Below are 27,125 nucleotides of genomic sequence, written 5' to 3' on the forward strand. Positions count from 1 at the left end.
CAAAAGCGGACATCTTCAGTTGTTTATGGTGTAAGGTGATGTAAGTTCATTAAAGTAAGATCATTAAATATGGCACCGTGAGAGAAAACGCCTTATTGCAGAGCATAATATATAAAAATGCTTCTGATCAATTTTCTTGTCAAAAACTTGGATTAACTTACTAATCAATGTTGTATGCAGTTGTGTGATGTCTTGCCTACCCATTACATACTGTATCTTTGACGACAGAAGAGCAAATCAAGAGCAATGTTTTGTTTCTCAATATTTCAGCAGTTCGCTCTTTGGCAACAGTTAAAATAGTTTAAAGAGATTTGAAGAACTGACTTACAGCTCTTTGTTTCTTTAGACGGGACTCTTCAAGTTGTCTGATGAAGAGTTCTTTATTCAGCCTCTGGAGACATCAAGTGATGAAACATCAGCACCACAGGCCCATGCCATCTACAAACGGCATGTGTCTCCTCCCTCCTGGAGCCCAGTCATACAGCCCATCTCAGGGAAACGACCTTTCAACGGTACCTGTGGAATCAAAGGTAAATCGTGCACATTTACTTACATTAGCAAAGAAAGCACAGCATAGAAATTATACTTTTTTTTTTTTAAACAGGATGTCAAACTAACGATTTGTAGTACAAACAGATGCACCAGAAAGTTGATTGTTTTCATCTGGATCCAGATGAACACCATTAACTTTCCGGTGCTTCCTTCCCTGAATGATTGAGCATTCATGGAAACACGTAAACGGATGCATTACCGAAAGATTTTTTTTCTGTAGTTAAGGCAAAGCTAATATCTGTTAATATCTTAAAAATGAGTGTGACAGGGTGTGGGTTGTGGCTCAGCTGCAGGGAAGGCGAGGAGCAGTGGGTTCAGAGTGTGGTGCCAGGGGAGCCTGACCCATGCAGCTGACCTCCATCATCTTATCATGTCTCCCCCATTCGAGTAGGTCGCTGTGTGTGGCGTGCAGCAAGAGGAGGCAGTTTGAAAACTAAATGATCAATGTTTGTACTGTAAAGACAACATTTGTGGCTAAAATGTAAGCCCTCATATTGCGTCAGTACATTATTTTTTTCTTGCAAATACAGAAGCCGCAAAATACCAACAGCTCCCAGTGTGATTAAGGTCATGGTGATGTGCAAGTTTTTGTTTTTTTGTAACAGCAGTGGAGATAAGTACTATATTTACATATCTTAAGGCCTTAAATCTCTTTACTTGTTCAATGAAAATGCTTAATTTAAAAGTCAAAATACTGATAACTCATTAGCTACTAAGCACTGAATGATGAGAAAGATGATTATAAGTAATCTCTTGTCTTTCATTTGTCTCCTGGTAATAATCTGCAGAGGTTAGAAGAATAAAGCCACTGAAATGCAGATGTTCGTAAACCAGCTGCTTAAAATTCTGAGTTGAATTAATTGGCCCTGGAAAAAAAATAGATGTCCCAGAGGATTTGAGGGTTTGCTTTCAGAATCAGCTTAACAACAACACCAACAACAAAATATCAGGGCAGAGTTATAGTTGTGCCTAAGTATTACTTTAAACACTACTTTAAACACCAATCAAGCTCAGTTTTTTGTATTTGGAAAGATGTATTATTAGCTTATTACTTGCACTGAAATACATGAACTTCATTGCATCTTCCAAATTGCAAAGTAAATTACTTGTTTTGATTTCTAAAGAATGATAGCACAGATGCATTTTCAAGGACAAAGAAGCTTGTGTATGGTTTTAATTGATTAAATACACATTTAGCATTTATATTGTTATTTCTTTTCAGCTTGCTGAACAGACTGATAAGGTCTGAACGTTGATTTAAGCAGTTTCTGTAATATCAGAATTTTCAAATCATTAAGCGCGTCCCCTCTAGGCCTGTGTTTAAATTGTGCACTTAATCACTGTATCGCTATATGTCAGCCAATCCTAGAGATTTTTCTTTCTGTGTGGCTGTGGTTCATAAACTGGGAGGGTGTGTGAACCACAAATATGAACTGAGAGTAAGTTGAATGAAGATGATTTATGTAGGAGGAAATGCCTTATTATTTCACTAAACCTTCAGCTTAGTTTCGTTCTTACCTTATGACGGTTATATGTACATTTATATACATATAACCATGATAGGGTCATGTTTTGAATTGAAGACTTTTTTAGCTTCTGAAGCAGGAAATGGAAGAAATGGTTTGAGAACAACTGCTCAAGCTATTTTCAGCTGCTTACTTACAGCAGATTGTTCCCTATTTGGCAGCATTTTGATGTTTGATGCTCTTTTTGATGCAAACAAAGGATTTGTGTCCTCTTGAAATCAGGACTAAGAGTCTTTCACTTGTTGGGTCTTCCTTGATGTCATGATCTTCGTACAGCATCTGACAGCAGACTCATCTCTATCCAACTCATCTAGATGTCGTTGGGGACAGCACCATCACTCACCTTTTCTCACTCAAAATGTGATTATACACCACTTTGCATTTAATCACTAGCTGTTATTAATCTCTGGCGCTCTTCCATAACATGTCTTTTGTTCTGTCCCCCTGCCCTCACCCCCTACCAGTCACAGGGAGGGGGGGAGCGCTTGCTCATAGCCGGTCATCCGATTGTTGAGGTTTTCTCTGTATTGTTGTAGGGTCTTTATCTTTATTTATAAGTACCTTGAGATGACTGTTGTCATGATTTGGTGCTTTATAAATAAAACTGAATTGAATTGGCTAATGCGTAAACTGCTACATTACATTTTACATACTCCAGGCTTCACTGCACCCTTAGATCAGCCTGACTGAGACTTTTTTTTTTGGCTTTCGCAGCACAAAATGCTAACCGTTGCATCCATGTCAGTTTAAACTGATTGATAAATAACACTACAGAATGATCTGAGTCTGAGTGGTCTGTGAACTGAGGTGTAGCCGGTATTTCTCATTCATTTCTGAAGCTGATATTTCGGCTTCGTCATAGCAACAGTAATATATGTGTGTCTGCTGTTGGTGTGCCCACTGTGCTTCCTGTCCCAGAGTATGTAAATGTTAAAGTTTTTAACAATATAATAAGGAGGATGAAACATTGACTTTTTTGCAGCTGACAAACAGAGTGGCCTTTATTGTGCAAACAAACAACACGTGACCTTTTCTCTGAGCTCGCTTCACTTGTGTTCATTTGTATGCTGTGTTTGTCATCCGTATGTCTGTATGTGCTTGGAGGTTCCTGCCCAAGTGCTAAGCATTTTCCTAGTATGCATGTGTATATCTATTATATGTGTTTTTGTCTAATCCAATAAAGACACGATCAGAAAATACTCAGAAAGATCAGCTAGAGATTGCTGAAGAGGATGACCAAGGGCAAAGATTTGTTTAACAGCACTGTGTACTACATGTGACAAGGTAAAGTCACAGTTAGTCTTTGTTGTTGTGTGTCAGTGTGAAAGATTTTAATATCTATTTATATTTCCCTTCTGCAGATTATCATCAAAGCTTTAAAGACATTGAGAGACAGCGGGAGCGTTGGGAGCGCAGGCAGCAGAGAAGGAGGAGAAGAATTCGTCAACGCTCTGTCAGCAAAGAGAAATGGGTGGAAACGCTGGTGGTGGCTGACCCCAAAATGGTGGACTATCATGGGAGCAAAGCTGTGGAAAGCTACATACTTGCTGTCATGAATATTGTAAGTATTCGATATTAATAATACTATTACGCTACAGGTATAGGCATCAACAATGAAGCGATGACTGCCAGCCTGTGTCTTTATATACAGACTTTAGATGAAGTAGTAGCTTAATGTGCTTGTGCAAATGCTGCGTTTCCTCCTTTGAGATGCTCTGCCAGCCCCTTCCTGCAACAGCCTTCAGCTGCTGCTTGTCTGAGGGTCTTTAAAAAGCATGCTTCACTGGGCTGAGATCAGGTGACTGACTTGGCTATTGGATAATAGACCATTCACTTGCCTTGAGAAGCTCTTGGTGGGAGTGAGAAGGAGGATCCAACCGCGGACACGGAAGGAAACCAAACTGGGTTTAAACAAAAAGCGAGGCGTTTATTATGGCGAGTTAGACATGACTACAAAAATAAAGCAAAAGGCGAACAGCAGGGTTGAAAACTAAACTAAAAACTAAACTGTGGTAACTATGAACACAGACGTGAACATGATTCTGACCAGGAATGTGCAAGAAACTATGATGAAGAAACAAGAACATGAAACGTGAACACGACCTGAGCAGAATCATGAAGTACATGGAACTTGATGTGATGTGGAGGGAAGGAAAACAGACGACCTAACAAAGACTGAATGAAAACACACAGACTAAATACACACAGGAGGTGATCAGGGCAAGTGGAAACACATGGGGAAACAGCTGACCGGAATAAACATAATGACGCCACAGGGGAAGAAAAACTAAACACGTTAAACATGGACACACCAGACTTTTCAAAATAAAACATGGACAGATGTAGACATGAAAACACCAGCCGGACAATTAGAACATAGAACACGCAGAGACAAACACACAGGCGTAACTGAAAGTAAAACACTGAGAAAAGACTCATAACTAAGGAGACATAGATGAACCTAAACTAGACTTAAAACTCAAGGCAAACTGATAATAATACTAGAACTTAACATCCTTTCAATCACAAATACAAAAATAAACTCAAAATCTGGGTCACAGACAGTCCCTGACACTTGGGCATCTTTGGCAGTTTACTTCTATGTCATTATCCATTTCCACTGTAAAGCAACACCTCATCATATTTGGCTGAATCTAAAAAAAGAAACTCTTGCCTCTAAATAATTCATCCTGCTTCTTCCTTCAGCAGTCACGTCATCAATAAACACTATTGACTCTGTTTCACTGGTTCCATTGATTGTAGGCTTTCCTAATGATACGCCTTTCTCTTTGAGAGTGTTCCTGCCTTGGCTAGACGTTGTGAAGGGATTTTCTTAATCAGAGACTCGTGGTCTTTCAGGTCTTTTGGTGTTGCTGAGCTGGTTGACACATTCACTCCTTTTTAAGGCCAAATCAACGATGTGGTACAAAAGATTTCTCACTCTAATACATTTATTTTGGTTTCTCAGTCTTCTTCACTTGTGTTTACATCTTTTTGGACCTTCTATGGAGAGTTCCAGTGATAAGTTACCAAATACTAGGACTGGGCGATATCACCCAAAATTCATATCTCGATATTCTTTGGCTGAATCGTGCAGTCAAAATGTAAACTAAAAAGACGCTGAGCATAATAACAAAGACAGATTTCGCAGCTGCTCTGTTCCCAAGTTCTACTGCGTGACTGACAGCCTTAAGTTTGAAATCCGCTTCGTAACCACGTCTCTTAACAGGTGCCATTTGTGGTCCTTATAATATTACACAGTACAGTAATATTACGTTGAAGCACAGTACGTATCACTCAGCAAGGCTTCTGACTACCGTAGCTGTAATGCTCCGACAATCCATCAAGCGGTGCAGCTTTGTAGCTTACAAAACTCGTACTAAAACTTTTTTTTGACAGATTGTTGAGCGCCGTGTACCACATAAAATCGGTTTGTGGTGAGTAAGCACAACCACAATTCATACAAAAGGCGCGCTTTTGATTTTTGAGAAACTGAAAGGATTTTAGGTCGTGCAGCCCCCGTAAGTGAAGCTGCATGGCGCTAACGCGTTAGCGTGGTTAGCTCATTAATGCGTTGAAGCCGTCCAGCCCCACGAACGGGGCGATCTGCGGTAACTCGTTAACAGAGATTTGCCGCGTTAATGTAGTTATGGCGTTAACGTCGTTATGGCGTTAACGTCATTTTAATTAGATTAACGCTACCAGCACTAAAATAGTAATCTCCAAATGTTTTCTTTTTACCGACCAGATCCTCTTTGATAGTTTTTTTTTTTTTTTTTTGCCTGTCCCGTTTGGCTCTTTTGCCATCAGAATTATTGTCTAAAGGCAAAGAAAGATGCCCAACGGATTTACTTTACCAAATGGACCATCCCAGCCTTGCCTTAACCCTTGTATGGTGTTCGGGTCTGTGAGACCCGTGTTCAGTTTTTTTCAAAAGAAAAATTAAACAATTAATTATTTTTTCACGTGTAAATGTGTTGTGTCTTTCCACTCACTCCACTTGATTATAACTGATTTATTTATAACATTTTATATAAAAGAAAAACGAGAAGCACATTAATTCATAAATGTGATCTAACAAAGGTAAAGGGAAAAAATTAACCATGTTTGCTGTTCATATGTCTTGTAATTGGGATGAAGTAAACATCTGTTGAGTAATTTAACATAAAATTGTTTGATAGTGTTAATTTGGAAAGCCAAAACTCTAGCGGGTCCACCAGACCCATGAACACTGGCTGAGTAACAAAAATACGAACATCACACAAGGGTTAATGGTCTATTTGATTCACCTTTTATTGTTTATTTTATTTTATTTTCACTTGCTAAACATGGGACAGACTTGACTGGGGAAAAGAAAGAGGGAAAGAAAAACAGCGGGGAAGAGGGACGGGGATAAAGGGCAAAAAACAAAAACCAACAAAATAAGCAGACAAAAAATCCATATATCAATCACCTGGATCACCTGTTGAGAAAGAAAAAAGAGAAAACAAGCAGAAGAGGAAAAAAAGAGCAACATAATAAACAACATCACGATGATATATGGGAATATAACAGTAAGTACTAAATATTAAACATTATTGTGCAGCACGTAAGATCGACAGCGTACAGTGTGCTTTGAGGTAGGAGCCAAAAAGGGTGTAGTTTGTGTGTGTGAGCACCCGTGTGTACACCTGTGAGCATGGACGCGCTTGATTTTTAAAAGGTTCCTTCATGTAAGGAGGAGATCAAAACTCCAGACATCCAGACCAACAGAGGGGCAGCTGTGCCACTACCCCAGAAAGAGCTGAGGAGAGTCCCAGATGAGGGGTCACTCAGCAGCCGCGGAGCAGAAGCCAGGGGGAGTTGCAGTGACGCGCCCGTGAGCTCCGCTGGCAGCGGATAGCTGCCGTGTCCATCTTATCGTTGCCTGCAAGCGATGGGGGAGGGAGAGTTGTGTTCAGTGAAGGAGAGAAGTGAGGCAGAGTAACGTTGCGTAGAGACAAAAGTGGACAAAACAGAGGCAAACTTGCGGCTCCGCAAGTATAATTATAATGTAACATATACTGAATCAATATAAACGATATTGTCACATCTCATACCTCGCAAAAAAATATATTAATATATTTAAAAACTCGATATATATCGCCCAGTCCTACCAAATACTGCTTGTCAATAAATCGACCAATTCATTTTGTACCTCTGAAAAAGGGGAACTATCTATAAAAATGAACAGTTATTAATGTAAGTAGGGAGGACGCAACTAGGCCATTTTATCTCACCCGGAAGGGGATTTGTGTCTCCAGGGAATGTGGAGAACTACACTGTGGAGGCACTATTGGACAAATGTTTTGATAGATTTAAACTAATACTAGCACACAGAGGAATAGTTTTAGAATTTATTTTAATGTAGAGTTGAAGGATGAATATCTGGTGCATTTTGATTGAAAATTTTCAGATTTTCTTTAAAGCATCATGATAAAAAAGACTTTTTCTTTCTCTCCTTTTTTCCAACCATGTCACGCCACAACTCTGCAATCAATGTTATTACTATATCGTATTCATGGATCTAGTAAAGTGACTTCACTATTACTGAGTAGCGCATGAGGGAGTTTTCCAAATTAGTGCCATGTTGACTCAGACCGCAGCACCTGAAAGTTCTATCAGAGGACATAATATCAGGAAATGCAATTCACTGACAGAAAAGGACACAGATATACTGACCTAGCACACAGCAATACAAGGAGGAAGCAGCTATTATTCTCCACATCCTCCTGCGGTTCTTTTTTAAATTTCTTTACAGTGTTACATAGCAGCTTACATAGCTTTGAACTTTAAACGCCCAAACAAGCTTGCAGAGCTTCAAGGGAAACAAACCGTTCAAACAATGTCATCATCTTCCTCATCCGCCAGTTGCTCTATTGTCTCCTCACCAGCGATGTCTTGAAATCGTCAACCATGCAAGAGGCTCATGTTTTCTGTCTTCTGCTGTTTTCTGTGCACACAGAGTAAGGATTTATGAAAAAATTCATAACCCACAGCGCAGCCAATCGAATGGAAAATCATTGTGTATTCACAAGGATGACACCCTCGTATCACTTTGAGCTAACAGTCGAGCGAAACATTAGCACAGCACTCTGTGGGCCGAGGGGAAACGTGTTACAACAACAGCACATTGTTGTGGAGAAAAATACATGAGCTTTAAAAAGCCACAGCTTTGTTTGTACTCACAAGTCACAGAGTATGAAAAAGTGGATAAAGATGATATGAAATGATGATAAGGTTGTTTAACAAAAATGCTGCTGTTGTTTGTTATATGCTCTGAAAACATCTTTGAATGACACAACAGTGAGGTTATAAAAATCATTTTTGATGAATGAAGTCTTTTATCGGTGCCGGAGTTGTTCTGTCTGAAGTGCCTCAGTTTTATGATTTGTACAGAAGGTTTAGTTTGTAGGGATTTTGTCCAGCAGCAAGAAAATGAAGGGATATGTCCAGTGACGTATGCCCTTTCTTCAACATAGTATGAACCATGAATACACAATTCATGTACGAAAAAACACGCCAATGGATTTAAACTGGGGTGAAAGTATAAAATAAAGTACATTATAAAATGAGGTTTCAATTTATTTTTTTTCCCCCTTTTAACTATGTTTGCTCAAACGTAAATGCTTCCCATAATCAACAGCATATTTCGAGGTCTATCTGTAAAACTGCTAGAAAACCGTCCTTTAAAATGAACTTCCATCTGAATTACAATGACTTTCGCAGCCTGGATCAGTGTAGCAGTGGAACGAACCGCATCCAATAAACAATCATAGTTACAGAATGCTTGTTTATAGCTGTTCAGAAGAGAGGTAGTCAAAGGCAGGAGAAAGGTTGACCTTTTTGTAAACGGGGCAGAATGTGATTTTTGTACAAACCACGAGTGTGTGTTTCAATGGTCTCCTCTCAGAGGCATTCATGGTGCTGTATGTGAGGAAGAAAATAAGGCAATATAGAGGGAAGAGTTGAATTCCTGCTTCACCTCTGCAAAACTAACCTGGTGCTAAGTTAGGAAACAAATGGTCAAATTCAGACACCCCAGTTCCAGACTTGTATTACGTCCCGAAAAGCATACTGTCTGAAGCACACTTTCTTTTTAATGCTAAAGCAATAATGGTAAATGGCCTGTATTTATATAGGGCTTTACTAGTCCCTAAGGACCCCAAAGCGCTTTACATATCCATTCATCCACCCATTCACACACTGGTGATGGCGAGCTACATTGTAGCCACAGCCACCCTGGGGCACACTGACAGAAGCGAGGCTGCCGGACACTGGCGCCACCAGGCCCTCTGACCACCACCAGTAGGCAACGGGTGAAGTGTCTTGCCCAAGGACACAACGACCGAGACTGTCCAAGCCGGGGCTCGAACCGGCAACCTTCCGATTACAAGGCGAACTCCCAACTCTTGAGCCACGATCCCAACCTGTTGTAAGCAGCTTTTCATGCTCTTCCCCAAAAAATGCATTGAAACCTGCTGTTCTATCAGTCTCTGTTGATAATGATGCTTAGAGTTTTATATCCCAGCGAGTTCCTTCCACCTCTCAGGTTTTTCTTTCATGCTTCTCATTTCTGGTTTCTCAAATCAACTGACCAACAAAGATCTGAGGTGATTTCCTTTCACGCTTCTCACTTCAGATTTCACGAATCAATTGATCCTTCCCTGTTCTGTAGTAATCAAATCAAATCAAATCAAATCAAATCACTTTTTATTGTCACATCACATGTGCAGGCACACTGGCACAGCACATGCGAGTGAAATTCTTGTGTGCGAGCCCCACAAGCAACAGAGATGTGCAAACACAACAACACAAATGAGCAAAATACAAGAATGGCCAACCTGAAACTAATAAATATATGTACAATATATAATAGTGTATGCATTTCTGGATGTGTATACTAAATATTTTCCTACGTGTGTGTGTGTGTGTGTGTGTGTGTGTGTGTGTGTGTGTGTGTGTGTATACACATTTTTACAAATTAAATAGTAAAAAAATAAAATAAAATAATAATAATAATAATAATAAAATATATAAAATATACAGAGTTGAATATGTGCAAAACAAGTGGCATTTATATACAGTGTGGAGTGCATAATGTTAAAGTTCCAGTAGTGAAGCTGAGGTGTCTATGACGTGTTCAGCAGTCTGATGGCCTGATGGAAAAAGCTGTCTCTCAGTCTGCTGGTACGGGACCGGATGCTGCAGAACCTCCTTCCTGATGGAAGCAGTCTGAACAGTTTATGGCTGGGGTGACTGGAGTCCTTGATGATCCTCCCCGCTTTCCTCAGGCACCGCTTCCTGTAGATGTCTTGGAGGGAGGGAAGCTCACCTCCAATTATCCGTTCAGAGCACCGCACTACTCGCTGGAGAGCTTTGCAGTTGTAGGCGGTGCTGTTGCCATACCAGGTGGTGATGCATCCAGTGAGGATGCTCTCAATGGCACAGTGATAGAAGGTCCTGAGGATGCGGGGGCTCATGCCGAATCTTTTCAGTCTCCTGAGAAAGAAGAGGCGCTGCTGCGCCTTCTTCACTGTTTTGTTTGTGTGTACTGACCACGTAAGATCCTCAGCCAGGTGTACGCCAAGGAACCGGAAGCTGCTCACTCTCTCCACAGCAGCGCCGTTGATGGTGATGGGGGTGTGTACTTTTCTGCACCTCCGGAAGTCCACTATCAACTCCTTTGTCTTTGCGACGTTGAGGGTGAGATGGTTGTCTTGACACCAGTGGGTCAGGGCGCTGACCTCCTCCCTGTAAGCTGTCTCATCACCGTTGGTGATAAGACCCACCTCATGCTGCTTTCTGCCCTTTGTAAAGGATTTCCTTGTGGGAATAGAAAACAGGCTACCATTTATATACAGCTTTTCTACTTGCACTCAGAGATCTTTTGGCCACAAGAACACTGACTAATGCATTCATCCAGCTCTTTATTTTTGCACTAAAAGCACTTTATTTACCCCAACCCAGAGCCTTTTTGCTGCATGGTGACTGTGCCACTGTTAAAGCTACTGACTAACTCTTTAAATTTTGGCACTTTAGACATAAATAACCTTGTGACAAAGTGCTCAAGGGAACCATATTTGAAAAAAATAGAAGAGTTTAGGGTAATACTTTTTTACATCCTCCATATTCCCTGAGTGCAAACCAGAAACCCAAAGGTGAAAAATTACGTCAGATGTTGTGTTGCTGTTTGTGTGCATACCACTACTGACGTGTTTTGCTTTAAATGTGCATAATTACAGGCTATAATTATTTCTTTTTAAATACCAGGGTACTTAGGCTTTTGATAGTTAAAGAGACTAGCTGTAATAAATAGATTTGAAAGCTTTGATGTTAAGAGGTTAAAAGTATTAAAAAGCTGTACAGGTCCCCGCTCACAGACTCTCTTTGAAAATTCAGATCATGACTCACGCATAGAAAAACAATGAAAGGCTGGGGAAAAAGGTTTCTAAAAAAAATAAATATTTGTAAAATGCAAATGATAATTCATGTTGAAAATGAAGAATTGAAAACTGCAAATTATTAACTGAAAAGGTCTAGGCTGATACTTTAGCTAGGGTGTACACTTTGAGCATAAATGTGTTTAATAAATGAAAATCCAGCAGTCAAGTTTATTTTTCTAGCCACTGCCCTGATTTTAATATAGTGTTAAAAGAAGTTTTCTTCCAGGTTGCAGGTCTCTACAGAGACGCCAGTATTGGGAATGCAATCAACATCGTGGTTGTTCGACTCATCCTGCTGGAGAAGGACGAGGTAAAAACAGATTTCTGTATTTTAATGAAGGGTGGTTTTATTAGTTTCCATATAAAGAGTCAAATCCAAAATTCCTGACCACAGAAATTCTTCAATAGTTTGGTGTCCTGAAAGTTAGCCTTACCAGTTTTGTTTTCTTATTTTTTTCAAGTGTGGGTCAGAATGACCCGTTTTACCTACTCTCTGGGTTTCTTTCCATTTAATGAATGAAATCCCATTCAGAATGACTGAAAACTACTAAACATTACTTGCTTTTAGGTTCTTGGGTGCAGTCAATACTTGCAATTTGTAACTATGCAATAAATAAATGAAAATGGGTTTTCTTAGTCATTCTGATTGCTGTACTGTATGTACAAACCGATTGTAAGCAGTAAAATGTACAGAAATGTTTTGCTGACAGCTGTTAGAATTACAAAACTCACTCTTAGTAATAGCCGAGATATACAACACTGACAAGGACGCTATCACCTTATGTTCATCGAATGTGAAAGTCATGGTGCAATTTGGTTTTCCATTTCAGTTCATAGCCATATTTATCTCTGTGCTGTGCACTTATTCTGGGCAATTTTGTGTACTTAGAGTGCATTAGCTGCTAATGATTGATTTGTCTGCTGTTATGTTTTCTTCTCTTCATCTGATTGTGACATGTCGCTGATAGGATGACTTGAAGATTACACACCACGCTGACAACAGCTTAAACAGCTTCTGTAAGTGGCAAAAGAAACTCAACATGAAAGGGGACGAGCACCCGCTCCACCACGATGTCGCTGTTCTGCTCACCAGGTACTATATACACCCGAATCACTGCTTTCCTTCGTAGTACATTTATCTTTTTACTGTTTGAGCCCAAAGCCCAGCTATGCGTGTAATGTTAATATTGATGTGCAAGTGGCAATCATAAAGTTTCCTGTTTAAATTAGTCTGTTAAGCCCTGTGGCAACGTGAGATCACACAATGGTGACTAAACCTATGGCTCACTGATTAGGATATTGCTAAATTTATATACTTGCAGTTTTGCAAAGCGAGTGTCTATGGCGACCCTTACAGCTAATGCAAGGTGAATATCAAAAATGAACCAAAGAGTACCACAGTCATTTCTGCATTATTCAACAGGGCATCAATTTGTGATCTTGCAAGGCGTAATGGAACAAGAAGACGCAGCCTCAGCTTTTACATGAAAAGTAGCCGGGGAGAACTGCTTTTACTCAGCCCTGCAGTTTATGGGCTGTGCAGCTTGAAATCAGATCATGTTTTTTTTCTCAAGACAATGACAAAAGGCCAACTAATGCCTGATTTTGTTATTAAAACTAAAATTATTTAGTTCCCTTTAGAATTCAATGTTAATAACATTCAACCAAGATTGAAACGTCTGTGATATGACTGAGATTTTGTTTGCACGACCTTTCTCTACTGTCACAGTTCAGAAGTAATAGTTTGACTTTTTGGAAAAGACACTGATACAAAAGTACTGTGCCCACACATTTTTTGGTAGTTTGCCTTGAAGCAGTACCTAACCAATTCCAGAGCAATGTTTTTTGTTAGTTAAGCCGCTTGATAATGACCTGTGACGCACTTAACTCAAGGGATGAACCAGTGTTGTGTTCACACAACTTAGCAAAGAGCCAATTTTAAATTGTATCTTTAGGCACTAATTTAATAACAACCTGCCAAAAAACAAATTGTTTGTTCCAATTTCTTTACTCGAAATCTATGAAATATGCCAAAAGAAAAAAACACTGTTTGACAGACATAAAACAGTATCTTTGCGACATCAAGGTGATTCCTGAAGAGCTGTTACCCAAAAACTTGGCATATTTCTGTATAATGTGCAGTGTGTCCTTACAAAATGTAGGAAACTGGACAAAAGTGGAAGATTAAAGAAGACATGCCAGGTAGGGCTGGGCGATATATCGAGTTTTTTAAAAAATATCGATATATTTTCATACGAGATATAAGATGTGGCAATATCGTTTATATCGATATGTCTATGTTACGTTATAATTATACTTGTGGAGCCGCAGGTTTGCCTCTCTTTCGTCCACTTTTGTCTCTACGCAACGTTACTCGGCCTCGCCTCTCCTTCACTGAACACAACTCCGCCTCCCCCATAGCTTCACCTGCAGGCAATGACAAGATGAAAGCGGAAAATCTCCGTTAGCGAGTTACCGCGGATGGCCCCGTGCGTGGGGCTGGACGGCGTCAACGTGTTAGCGAGCTAACCGCGCTAACGAGCTAACCGCGCGCATGGCCTAAAATCCTTTCATTTTCTCAAAACTCGACAGTGCGCCTTATGTATGAATTCTGGTTGTGCTTACTGACCGCGAACCGATTTTATGTGGTGCTCAGCAATCTGTCAAAAAATGTTTTAATATGACTTTGCTAAGCTACGGAGCTGCACGGCTTGATGTCGGAGGATTACGGTTACCGGGGAGGAGCCTCGCGGAGTGATACGTACTGTGTGTGTATAAGGACCACAAATGGCACTTGTTCAGAGACGTGGTGCAGCTGTGAAATCTGTCTCTTTGTTATTACGCTCAGCGTCTATTAGTTTACATTTTGACTGCACAATTGTGAGCTTTTTGTTATGCACAAAAACAACATTTTCTTTTATTTATGGACCATGATTATTTAATAAATGCTGATAATTTATTTTTGAGTAATTTCTTCATATACATCTACGCTGTATGTAAATAAAAGTGCCCGTGTGACATCTGGGACACAGTGTGACTAAGAACTCTCTTTTTGTTATTAACTTATGGCTTTAAAAAAAAAATCGAGATATATATCTTATATCGCCATCCAGCTAAAAAATATCGAGATATGAATTTTGGGTCATATCGCCCAGCCCTAATGCCAGGCCTAAAAAGACTATCTAGAGCGGGAGAGCAGCATCTGAGAGTCATGTTCTGAACAAACAGGGAAAAATGAATCGAATACCTGGCACAGGACCCGAGAGATGCACCTGGCTTTTCACATTGATCCATCTACTGTTCACTGAAGCCTCATCAGAAATGGTGCCTCTCAAGAAGCCATTCTTAAGGAAGGCAAACATTTGTGCTTTTCATGATCCCACCACTCAGATATCTTTTCTATTTCCTCTGTCCTCCTCTTGTTCCCTAGATGATCTGCTCTCTTTTTCTACCTTGTTTAGCTAATGAACCTTGTCTAAGTAAAGTAGTAGTGTGAGCAGCAGCAGCTCATATGCTCCACCTGTGTCTACACAGCACAAAGTCACTGTAAGGGGAGGAAGCGTGATAGCAAAAATGTTAAAACACTCTTCTGGCTTTAAAAAGCTGGATTTGCAATTTGAGCTGTTATCTGCATATGTTAAATATTTTTAAATATAAGATCTGAGTAGAAAGTAATGCATATGTAAAATCCAGTTATGCGTTTTATTCATTCATTCACGTCTCGAATGAATGAATGCTTCCAGTCATAAAAAGATCATTATTATTATTTTTTAATCATTGCTTCACCCCCTTCTTCTGATATGTGACCAACAGTCTGTCGTCTTCTTTCCACAGAAAGGACATCTGCGCATCCGTCAACACACCTTGTGAAACCCTGGGTCTGTCGCATGTGGCAGGAATGTGTCAGCCGCATCGCAGTTGCAGCATTAGCGAGGACACGGGCCTCCCACTGGCTTTCACTGTAGCACACGAGCTAGGACACAAGTAAGGTTTTGGTGCATGCACACATACAAACACAACCATTGTGGCATTCTAGTCTTTGGAAGGTCAGTCAGTGCAAACATTCAGGCCCCGAGTTTCACCAGCGAGCCAAAGTCATGTTCGTCAGCACAAACGCTCTGTTAGTGTCTTGTTCATCAGCCTCTTTATAAAACATGAAGCTTGATCCTGGAGTCGACTTTTCATATTCTAAAATAAATCCATTATAACACTGGATATGTAAAAAAAACATCAATACATTTTTTTCATTACAACATTACACATTACAACTGTACTTTACTAAGATCTTCTTAAATATCACCCTTTCTTCTTTTAACTGCTGGTCTAATAACAATAGACCGAGCAATAAAGAAAAACAGTACGACACAAGACGCTAAATAATAGATTAACACATGAAATAAAAGCAACACTCTAAAGTGATCTCAAGTCAGGGTGTTAACACATTTCCTGTTTTCTGAAACAAATGATATTTGAAAATTGTGTATCTAAGTGTTTAATTATGTATGTAATTAGACCACTCTGCTCTCTCTATAAAACTCACCAAAGTTGCCCTCGTCAGGTATTAATTTTAACAGGATGAAACAACCTTGGAAGACAAAATAATTGATATTCCAAAGCAACCAGTTTGCTGAGAACATTAGTGCTTTCTGCTCAATTTGAACTTATTTTAATTTCATTTGATTTTTGCCCTCTGTTTGTTTATTGGTCAATTAACCAAACTGTTTAAACATTAACATAAAAAAAATAAAAAAAAGTTACCTTGCTGCTACAGCCGCATAATCCTCAAGGATAGACTGCTATTTGTATTCGGCTAGTGCAACACTCATTCAAAGTGTGTCTGCTCAGAACTGGCTGTTATTGGCTTAAAGTAAGAGCGAGTGCTTGAAGTCAGTTGTTGCCGCATAAATACAACGTGTTATTAAATTCGCAGCTGATTCAGGCTGCCTACATTTAGTTGTAAAGCAGAAAAGAGGGAAAAGTCTCGTTAATGTGCCCAGAAGAAAGAACGAGCCAGTGCTCGTGTGAATTTGTAAGGCCAATAAGTCCAGTTTAATAAAGAGCAGCTTATGCAAACAACATTTATAATCAAGATTTGTGAATAAAGAATAAACTTATATAGTAGATTTTGTTGACATAAAAAATATGGAGGACTGCACAACCAAACAACTTTATGCCCGACGCTGCCTGTCCTTGGTCCACAGCAATACACTCATCAAATCTGCGGTGAATCGGATGAGCTGTTGTTCAGAAAAGTAAACAACAGGTGCACACACACACACACACACACACACACACGCAAGAGCTGAGTCTCTCATTATGCTCTTATTGTCGCTTGGACTCCATCTACACACAACTACACAAAACCTTGCTGTTTTGAAAAGGCGACTGCTATGAGCATACACGTGTGTGTGTGTGTGTGTGTGTGTGTGTGTGTGTGTGTGTGTGTGTGTGTGTGTGTGTGTGTGTGTGTGTGTGTGTGTGTGTGTGTGTGTGTGTGTGTGTGTGTGTGTGTGTGTGTGTATTGCAGGTAAATGATATAGCAAAATCTCCAAAGTGAACCCGAGGACCAGCTTGGTTATAGATAACGTAAAATGTATTTTAAAAATGTATTTTATTATTCTTTGAGATGAATAAAGGATGAACACAACAACAACAAAGTCCTGCATGTTCTCGGATCTACGTCAACACACACACATCAGGTCTGAGGTAGATCGGACGGACTGCTGTTGAGCAAAGCAAACAAGAGACACGCGAAGGAGTCGAGTCTTTCATTATAGTCTTATTGTCACCTTGACTGCATCTATACAATCATAAATCACACCCTCTTCAAGCTAATTCAACTTGACTCCTGTGACTTGAAAGAGTGAGTGGTTGATAGCTTAATTTATGTCTTAATTACTGTACTCAGATCAACCTATACTACAAGTGTGTACTTGTACTACTTTTATTAAGTCAGCTTAGGAACTTTGTCCTTGAAAATGTGCTGAACAGACCCTATTTTTCACAATTTATATATATGGTTTGTTTGGTTTTACCCTTGAATATATGTCGAGGTTATTTTCTTGAAGGATTGAACAGGTCTTAGGCTGAAGGGAGCCTATTGTGAACACAAGGGTGTTCTTATTATGACGACAAAATAAATTCAGAGCATGAAAGGCTATGAAAGTTATTTTCTTCATTCAAAACCACAATGGTACAATTAGACTGCTTAAAAGGGTAAAAAGAAAATATTGTATATATTTGTGTTATTGCCTGTGTTTTATATTATGTGATTGGTCTGATTGTTTGGTTTTTTGCCACTTTATTGAGGGTCTTTTTTATATTACTGATAAGGATACACATGGTGCAAGTGTACTGTATTTCTTCCAGTTACCATGAAAATCCTACATCACTGTCTCCTGCTACTATATTGTATAAACATGGTGCTGCGAATCATCTAAAAAAAGCTGTTGTATTGTAAAGTTGTATTATTACCCTGGAAAACAGCTATTCTGTAGATGGAATATGTCTACTAGAGTATAACAGAAAGCCTTTTCTTTTTTACAGGGTCCCTGGCTAAAATTGAGAAAATTAATGCTGCTATGCTTTGTTGAAACGAAGAACAACTATAATACTGAAATACACATGATCATACATGTAATTGTTTGATCAAGCTTCATTTATGATTTTAATGATTTAATGAAGTCAGATTAGTTTGTCTAAGGTTTTCTTCATGCTCATTCATCGATAAGCAAAGCGCAGATTTTTCAATTCAAAATTAAAATCCAAACTTGTTCTTGGAACTCGTCACATGTTAAAAGAAGTTACATGTTAAAACCCCAATTTCCTTTAAAAATTAATTCCTAGAAAATGATGATGAAATGCATTTGCTGTACTTGAAAGAAGCGGATTTTTCTTAATCGACATCCATCAGATGTTGAAAAACTTGCAGCCAGTCATCGCTGAAGTTTTCATTGGCATTACTGTTCTCAACCTTGAAAAGTACTAAGCGCTCGTAAACTTTTCTGTATTTGGCAGCGCCCTATAATTTTAAATCTATTGCTTTTCACTTTCTCTCTCAGGGTGCAATGGTAGTATCTAAGAAAATAGATCCTAGAGCTCCAGATGAAGAGAAAAAGAAATTCAGGCTAAAAAGAAGGGGTGAATGGCCTTTTCCTCATCATATTCACATAAGTAATGTTTGTGTAGTCATGCTCTCTGCAAGAAGAAAGAAACTCTGTGTCTCTTGTAAATGAGACATTAAGTCTCAGTGGGACTACCTGGATAAACAAAGGTTACATGAATAAAAAAACACAAGTTCTGCCTGTTTTGATGTATTTTAAACATGTCGAGTGCTCATAATTCTTTGTTATACTACACATGCGGCGCTTTGCCTTGATATACATGTTACATGCTGTGCCCCCTCACTTTTTTCCCTTTTTTTGTGAATCCTTTTTATCACAGTTTTGGGATTCAGCATGATGGCAGCGGTAATGACTGTGAACCCGTTGGGAAACGACCTTTCGTCATGTCTCCACAGCTCCTGTACGGCACCTCTTTGCCCAGGTGGTCACGCTGCAGTCGCCAATACATCACCCGCTTCCTAGAGTGAGTGCCTGTTTGTTCTGTATGACTGTGCTGCTGTGTAACATACATGTATATAGGCTTGAGGATTCACATGCCCTAAACATTTTTGGATTTCCCTGCAGTTTCCCTGTTTGCTGTCATCTGTCACCAACATCTAGAACCATTAGCAGATCACAAAACTAAACCATCACTACATAATAAAACTTCCTGACCAAGATACACTGAATTTAAAAACACTGAAAATAAGTTACATAACACTGTTTCAAATGACCTTTAACATTAGAGCCCTTTGGGTAATAATGGCTTTTCACATTAGTACAGAAGAGAGGCTGTTCTTCACTGCTGAATGCTTTTATTACTGTGGCAATGTTATCTTAGAAAATTATTTCTATTGAAGGGCAATGGCCACCTCATTGTTAAACCCCTTAAGTTCAGCAGCACAGTTAATGCCGCCCACTTACTTTAGTGACTGACATTAAAAAAAGGCCCTCTAACCCACCTCTCTTCTACATCTGATAGTCAAATAGTGACCCAGGACTAGTAACTGTGACTTCTAACTTCATTTAAAGCTCACTGGACAGTCAGTAATTCATATGTGATGAAGTTGAGTAAAAGCCTAAATAGAGTACTTCTTTTTCTTGAATCAACGCTTTGTTTAAATGGATTTTGAAACAGACATTTCTGTCTGTGACAGTCTTTAGTGAGCTTTTTACATCATGTACTGATATCAGTTTTGCAATGTTCCTGTTGAACTGTGCAGTTTTTGGGCTTGTCTTGCCAATATTAACTTATACTCAATATTATTAAATTATTGATAATAGTATTTGATAAAAACAATGTATACTCAATAGTGTAACTTTCAGTATATGGCTGTATACCCCATCATACGTTCCACCATCTGGCTACTTTTACACTACAGTCTGCCAGTGTCTCTCAGCTGTACAGACAGCTGCTACCATCAAAGACTTGATTCTTGCTTCAGCAGCACATGTGCTGAACGTCTGAAATATTTCACCATAACTGCCCCAGTTTCTTTGCTCCGAGCATCTGGAATTCATTTAGTGGGTGTTCAGCTACTTGACAGTATCGTCTTCTTGACTCCACTGTGGGAGTTCACGGTGATATTTACACTTGTGGGAGTTTGCGGCACAAAAGCCAGTGGTTTGTGTGTTTATATGAGTTATGTGTTTATTTGTGTGTCTGTTTATGACAGATAGTTTAAAGTGGGGAAAAAAAGTCTAAAACCACTTAAAACCAGCACTTCCAGTTAGTTCAGTCAGTATGTGTTTTAATCAAAACAAACTCGCCTATATGTATTTTGCAATATTTTGACTATAGTGTGTTAGCATATATTTTAGCATTGTGCTCAAAGCCACAATGCATTAAATCACACTGAGCTAACGACTGATATAATCACATAGATGGGCTACTAAACAGAGCCTCGCTTAAATGTCCAGACTGCTGAAAGAAGCCCTAAGATAGCTCACACATAACAGTGTATGGATGGGGAGATATATATATATATATATATATATATATATATATATATATATATATATATATATATATATATATATATATATATATATATATATATATATATATATATATAGCTAGCAAGCAGCTGGATAGCGTAGTGGTTAGACTACACGCCTTTGGAACAGAGGATCGCAAGTTCGATTCCTGCCTGGGGCGTCTGTATCCAGTAAGGGTCCTAAGGCTAGACCCCCTATGCTAAGCGAGCCTACCGCAGACATGAGCGAGACAGATAAATATGAAGGCATGCCGGCTCGGACGTCGCCCGGATCAACAAGGTCCGCGTCAGGTGTTGAGGAACCAGGGCACCCTGACGAAAAGTGGGCTACTGGAACAAGAAGGCATCGGTGGGCAAGAGACGAAAACAGGGCGTTGTTGGAATGCTACTACGCAAGTAACCCCGGCGGAAGGGGCTACATGAATAGGATGAGGGACCTATGGATTCTTCGATACCCAACATCCAGAATGACGGCGAAACAACTAGTAGCTCAGTGTTCCAACATTCGAAAGAAGGGACTGCTCTCACAGCTAGAGATTGACGAGGTACAACACAAATGCTACGGCAAGGAGGAGTCAGGACGCCAGGTCAGGGGGGCGATATCATCACCCCCACCCGAGATTGGGTACATAGCCCCAAGTGCGATAGCTTGAAACCTGGATCCCCCGTAGCCGGTTACCAAGATTACGTGAAGTACCCTCAGAAGCTAGATGATGTTAATGCAGCACTACGGGCAATACCTACAACCACGATTACCGACACTAACAAGCTGATCTACAATACGGCAGCAGTGATCAGTGAGATGCTTGGCTACAAGTTGAACAGCGACAAGGGGCAGTACCCTCCATGGAGAAGGAGGCTAGAGGGCAAGATCAAAGTAGCACGGAGGGAGGTTAGCCAACTAACGGAGTTGCAGCAAGGTGCGACAAATAAGGTGCCTAAGAAATACAGCAAGCTGTCCATACCTGAGGCCTTGGAAACTGCCAAGCAAAGACTCACAGCCTTGGCCAGCCGCTTGAGGAGGTACACCAGAGAGATAGAAGGCAGGAGAATAAACCAGCTGTTCTCCACAGAACCAGCAAAGGTGTACTCTCAGTGGCAAGGGAACAATAAGAGAACAGCACCACCAAGGCTGGAGACGGAGCAATACTGGAAGAGCATATGGGAGAAGGACGCAACCCATAACGGCAATGCTCAGTGGCTAGAGGATCTGAGGGCAGACCACAGCGACCTCCCTGAACAGGGTCCAGTAACCATCACAGTGGCAGATATCCAAGAAAGGGTCTCCAGTATGAAGAGTTGGACAGCACCAGGGCCCGACATGGTTCACGCCTACTGTCTGAAGAAGCTGACTGCACTCCACGAGCGTCTGGCAGCACAAATGAACCAGCTGCTAGTTAACGAGAGACACCCGGAATGGCTAACTGAAGGCCGGACGGTCCTGATCCCCAAGGACCCCAAGAAGGTCCCCTCCAACTACCGACCAATAACCTGCCTCAGTACTACACAGTACTCTATGCCCCACAGCTGGATACTGGAATGCCTAGAATTGTACAAGATCAATGGGACCTTAAGAGCCTTCATCAGGAACTCAATGGGGATGTGGCGTACAACACTAGAGGCCAACTCCAAGCCCATAGCACAAGTCACCATCAAGTGCGGGATCTACCAAGGAGATGCTCTGTCCCCACTGCTGTTCTGCATAGGCCTGAACCCCCTCAGTGAGATCATTAACAAGACTGGCTACGGATACCGACTACGGAACGGAGCAGTTGTCAGCCACCTCCTGTACATGGATGACATAGAGCTGTATGCCAAGAGTGAACGAGACATCGATTCACTGATCCACACTACCAGGCTATACAGCAATGACATTGGAATGTCGTTCGGACTGGAGAAGTGTAGTCGGATGGTATCAAAGAGAGGGAAGGTAGTCAGAACTGAGGGGATTGAACTACCAGAAGGCAACATTGCAGACATAGAGGACAGTTACAAGTACTTGGGGATCCCGCAGGCAAATGGGAACCATGAAGAGGCCGCTAGAAAGGCTGCAACCACCAAGTACCTGCAGAGGGTCAGGCAAGCCCTGAGGAGTCAGCTGAATGGTAAGAAAAAGATCCGGGCCATCAACACGTACGCCCTGCCCGTGATCAGGTACCCTGCTGGGGTAATAGGCTGGCCAAAGGAGGAGATAGAAGCCACTGACATAAAGACAAGAAAGCTCCTTACCATGCATGGAGGGTTTCACCCCAAGTCCAGCACCCTGAGGCTGTACGCTAAGCGGAAGGAAGGGGGCCGGGGACTGGTGAGTGTCAGCACCACAGTCCAGGATGAGACAACGAACATCCAAGAATACATTGGGAAGATGTCCCCAACTGACCGAGTGCTCAGTGAATACCTCAGGCAGCAGAAACCCAAGAAAGAGGAGGGAAACGAGGAACCATCATGGAAGGACAGGCCCCTGCACGGTATGTACCACCGGCAGATAGAGGAGGTGGCTGATATCCAGAAATCCTACCAGTGGCTGGACAAAGCTGGACTGAAAGACAGCACAGAGGCACTAATCATGGCAGCACAAGAACAAGCTCTGAGTACAAGATCCATAGAGGCTGGGGTCTATCACACCAGGCAAGACCCCCGGTGCAGGCTGTGTAAAGATGCCCCAGAGACAATCCAGCACATAACAGCAGGGTGCAAGATGCTAGCAGGCAAGGCATACATGGAACGCCATAACCAAGTGGCCGGCATAGTGTACAGGAACATCTGTGCCGAGTATAACCTGGAAGTCCCGAGGTCAAAATGGGAGATGCCCCCAAGGGTGGTGGAGAATGACCGAGCTAAGATCCTGTGGGACTTCCAGATACAGACGGACAAAATGGTGGTGGCTAACCAACCGGACATAGTGGTGGTAGACAAACAGAAGAAGACGGCCGTAGTGATCGATGTAGCGGTTCCGAATGACAGCAATATCAGGAAGAAGGAACACGAGAAGCTGGAGAAATACCAAGGGCTCAGAGAAGAGCTCGAGAGGATGTGGAGGGTGAAGGTAAAGGTGGTCCCCGTGGTAATCGGAGCACTAGGTGCGGTGACTCCCAAGCTAGGCGAGTGGCTCCAGCAGATCCCGGGAATAACATCGGAGATCTCTGTCCAGAAGAGCGCAGTCCTGGGAACAGCTAAGATACTGCGCAGGACCCTCAAGCTCCCAGGCCTCTGGTAGAGGACCCGAGCTTGAAGGATAAACCGCCCGCAGGGGCGTGCTGGGTGTTTGTTATATATATATATATATATATATATATATATATTAGGGGTGCAACGATACACAAAATTCACGGTTCGGTTCGATACTTTGGTGTCACGGTTCGATATTTTTTCGATACAAAAAAAAATGTTCATGCCTTTTTAATTTGTCATTTATTAAAATTATAAATATATATTTTAACACAAAAGTACAGTTTTTAAATTTAACCCTAACCCTTGTGCGTGTTGTTTTTTAGCTCGTCATATTGCAGCCACAGAAATTCTTTTGTCCATGAAACCATAAAGCTGCACTTTCTTTTTGCCTTATAGTCTGATTTGTCATAACTTCTCCGTTTTGTGGTAAGCTTTTCTTTGGCTGTCACTTCTTCACCCTGACCTGTCTTATTTGGCTCAGCAGAACTAAAATATATATCTGTCTGTGAAGGTTCTCAGTCATCCAGGTCATCGTAGTGAAATATATATCCTGCCGCACTCACATAAGCTCAGCGATTCTCTGCGCGATCAACCTCTCACATGTTTAAGCTGCGGGAGATTTCACTTGTCATGTTTGCATAGTAAGCTAACAATTAATAAGACGATGTCAGAGGAATTGGTGCACAAATTATCATCACTCACAGATCAGTGCTGTCGCTCTCTATACACAGTTCGCACGATTGCAAAGTGAAAGCAAAAAAACAAGCGCAAATTCAAACACGATTTCAATATGTCACATATTGACAGTGGCTCACCCAATGACATAATTACCCAGCTACATTTCTGAAAGAATGCAAAAGCATTGACATATATTTTTCCTTCCTACAATAGCCCGACAGGCAGGGCAGAGATAGCCCCGGGACGTCGGGCTAGCGATATTGCGAGCCCTGTATCTGATTGAGGAATCACTCATCTTTGGAAAAGAGAGTTTATTACAGAGAAATGTCTCTTTCCAAAATAAAAGCTATACTATCCGCTTCTTCTGGGCTATATTCTCAGCAGCATATTAAACATATCAGGTCTCCATAAGGAGAATCCTGTGCTAACAGCTGTCTAAATGACTCGGCTAAAGTTTGTAGCATGCATGCTTGTTGTTTTTGTCTTTGCACTAGGATGATGTCGGTGTAAATGTGCAGTCATATTCGTTGTGTTCCCACTAGTGCTTTCAGGTTAATCTCGTTGAAATAACCTTAACGCCACAACACGGCAAATCTCCGTTAACGAGCTACCCTATACAGAGGGGCTAGACGGCCAACACGTTAACGAGCTAACTGCACTAACACACTAGCTCCCACCCATGTAATTGAGCATTGCATGGCACATCCAACATACTGTTTTACTTTAGTCCATGACTCGCTTACCTTCAGGGTCATACGTCACATGAAAACCAAAATAATTCCAAACGCCAGATCTGAATGAGGGTGGGGAGGTCCACTTCTGTCTCGCTAGCTTGCCCTGCGCTCTTCCTTCTGACCATGCTGTCTGTGTTGAGTGCTCAGTGAATCTGCGTTCGACTACTCCGCCTAGGCTGCACTCTCGAGCCTAGGCGGAGTAGTCAAATGCAGATTCACTGAGCGCTCAACACAGACAGCATCGTCAGAAGGAAAGTTGATAAAATAAATTACAAATTTTGTATTGTTGTTTCTCTCCCCCTCTTTCTTTCATTCTTTCCCCCTGTCCTATCCCACAGTCATGTCTGTCCCGTTTGCAACTGAAAATAAAATAAATTCATAATTATAATAAAGGTCAATCAAATGGACCAATATGATGATCCACTTAAAATAAATCCTCTTGGCATCTTTCTTGGCCTCAAGACAACAATTCTGATGGCTATAGATCCAAACGGGACACAAAAAAAAAAAAAAAAAAAAAAATTGAAAAAAAATTGTATTGTTCGATACATATGCGTACCGAACCGAAAGCACTGTATCGAACGGTTCAATATCGATACGAATATCGTTGCACCCCTAATATATATATATATATTAGGGCTGCCACGATTTGTCGACTAGTCACGATTACGTCGACTATCAAAATCGTCGACGACTGATTTAATAGTCGACGCGTCGTTTGAAGCTTTGTAAGATCCCAAAAGACGCAGGAATAAGTAGCAGGATTTAAGAGTGTAATAACGGACTGAAACAGAAGATGGCAGCACTGCATGTACAAGGATGCCAGCTGCCGTTAAACCCCGAAGAAGAAGAAGAAGCAGCTGTGTCCCAGAATTCATAGCGCGGCCCAGCTCAGTTTCCAACAATGGCGGCAGCTAGTTAGTTTTAATATTACTCTTATTATTCTTTCTGGGTCACAAAATAAACGTTTAACATATTTTCAGCCGAGAATGTAGCTGTGTAAACCTCAAATATCGGCTCAGTTTATCAGGACACCACATATTTTCAAAAGGGCTCCGACGTTTTCGGAGACGTCTGTTACCCACTAGCTCGATAGCTAGCCGGGGGCTAGGTCACTAGCGCGGTGAGAACACCGGACTCCCGGCAAATTGTTTTCAAACCCACCGCCGTCTTTCGCTACTCAGGTTAAATATATATGAGTCACTTAGATAAATTAAAAATGTTGTTGTTTGGCTTTTTTTTTTTTTTTAGTATTTTATTTGTTCCTGAGTAAATCGGTTTGTCTGAGATTAAAGTTATAGTTTTTACACAGCTGAATAAACGTCAAGCAGACAGCTGATTATCAGAAGTGTGAGATGCTGGAGAATATACTCCGTTGTCCTGTTATATTTTAGATAGCAAGGAGTTTATTAAACTTCACCGAAACAATCTGCAAATTTCATTAAAATTGAATAAACTATCATCTTGTCTTTATTTTTAGTTAGCACCTTAAAAGCTTAAAGCTGTAAGCTAATGATAGTTATATAAGAGCAGATGCTGCTGGTGCAATAAGCTGTAGTTTTACGTCCAGTGGATGATGATCTGATTAGTCGACTAATCGCATAAATAATTGGTGACTAGTCGACTATCAAAATAATCGTTTGTGGCAGCCCTAATATATATATATATATATATATATATATATATATATATATATATATATATATATATATATATATATATATATATATATATATATATATATATATATATATATATAGGGAGAGAGAGATGGATCTGATAGAGCCAAACAAGACTTGGGTCATCACTAATACCTCTAAGATTAACACAGTGATGACTATGGCTAGAGGCATGCATTAGACTTTCATGTTGTCCATCTATGTACACTGATGGGGGGGTG

The 27,125-nt window shown here is 40.7% G+C and overlaps 1 protein-coding gene across 2 annotated transcripts in view; it reads left to right on the plus strand.

Moving 5' to 3' along the window:
• Positions 1–27,125, plus strand: part of adamts7 (a disintegrin-like and metallopeptidase (reprolysin type) with thrombospondin type 1 motif, 7) — a 97,955-nt gene that overhangs the window by 10,645 nt on the left and 60,185 nt on the right. For both annotated transcript variants that reach the window (XM_085405896.1, XM_085405888.1), the window contains exons 3-8: positions 347–530; positions 3,440–3,639; positions 11,769–11,852; positions 12,511–12,635; positions 15,377–15,526; positions 18,986–19,129. In XM_085405896.1, coding sequence (XP_085262022.1) covers positions 347–530; positions 3,440–3,639; positions 11,769–11,852; positions 12,511–12,635; positions 15,377–15,526; positions 18,986–19,129 — 887 coding nt within the window. The remainder of the gene's footprint in view (positions 1–346; positions 531–3,439; positions 3,640–11,768; positions 11,853–12,510; positions 12,636–15,376; positions 15,527–18,985; positions 19,130–27,125) is intronic.

This window comes from Rhamphochromis longiceps, linkage group LG1 (genome assembly GCF_057381845.1).
Source record: "Rhamphochromis longiceps isolate RC_006_pf linkage group LG1, R_longiceps_female_GT1.1, whole genome shotgun sequence".
Classification (NCBI taxonomy): domain Eukaryota; kingdom Metazoa; phylum Chordata; class Actinopteri; order Cichliformes; family Cichlidae; genus Rhamphochromis; species Rhamphochromis longiceps.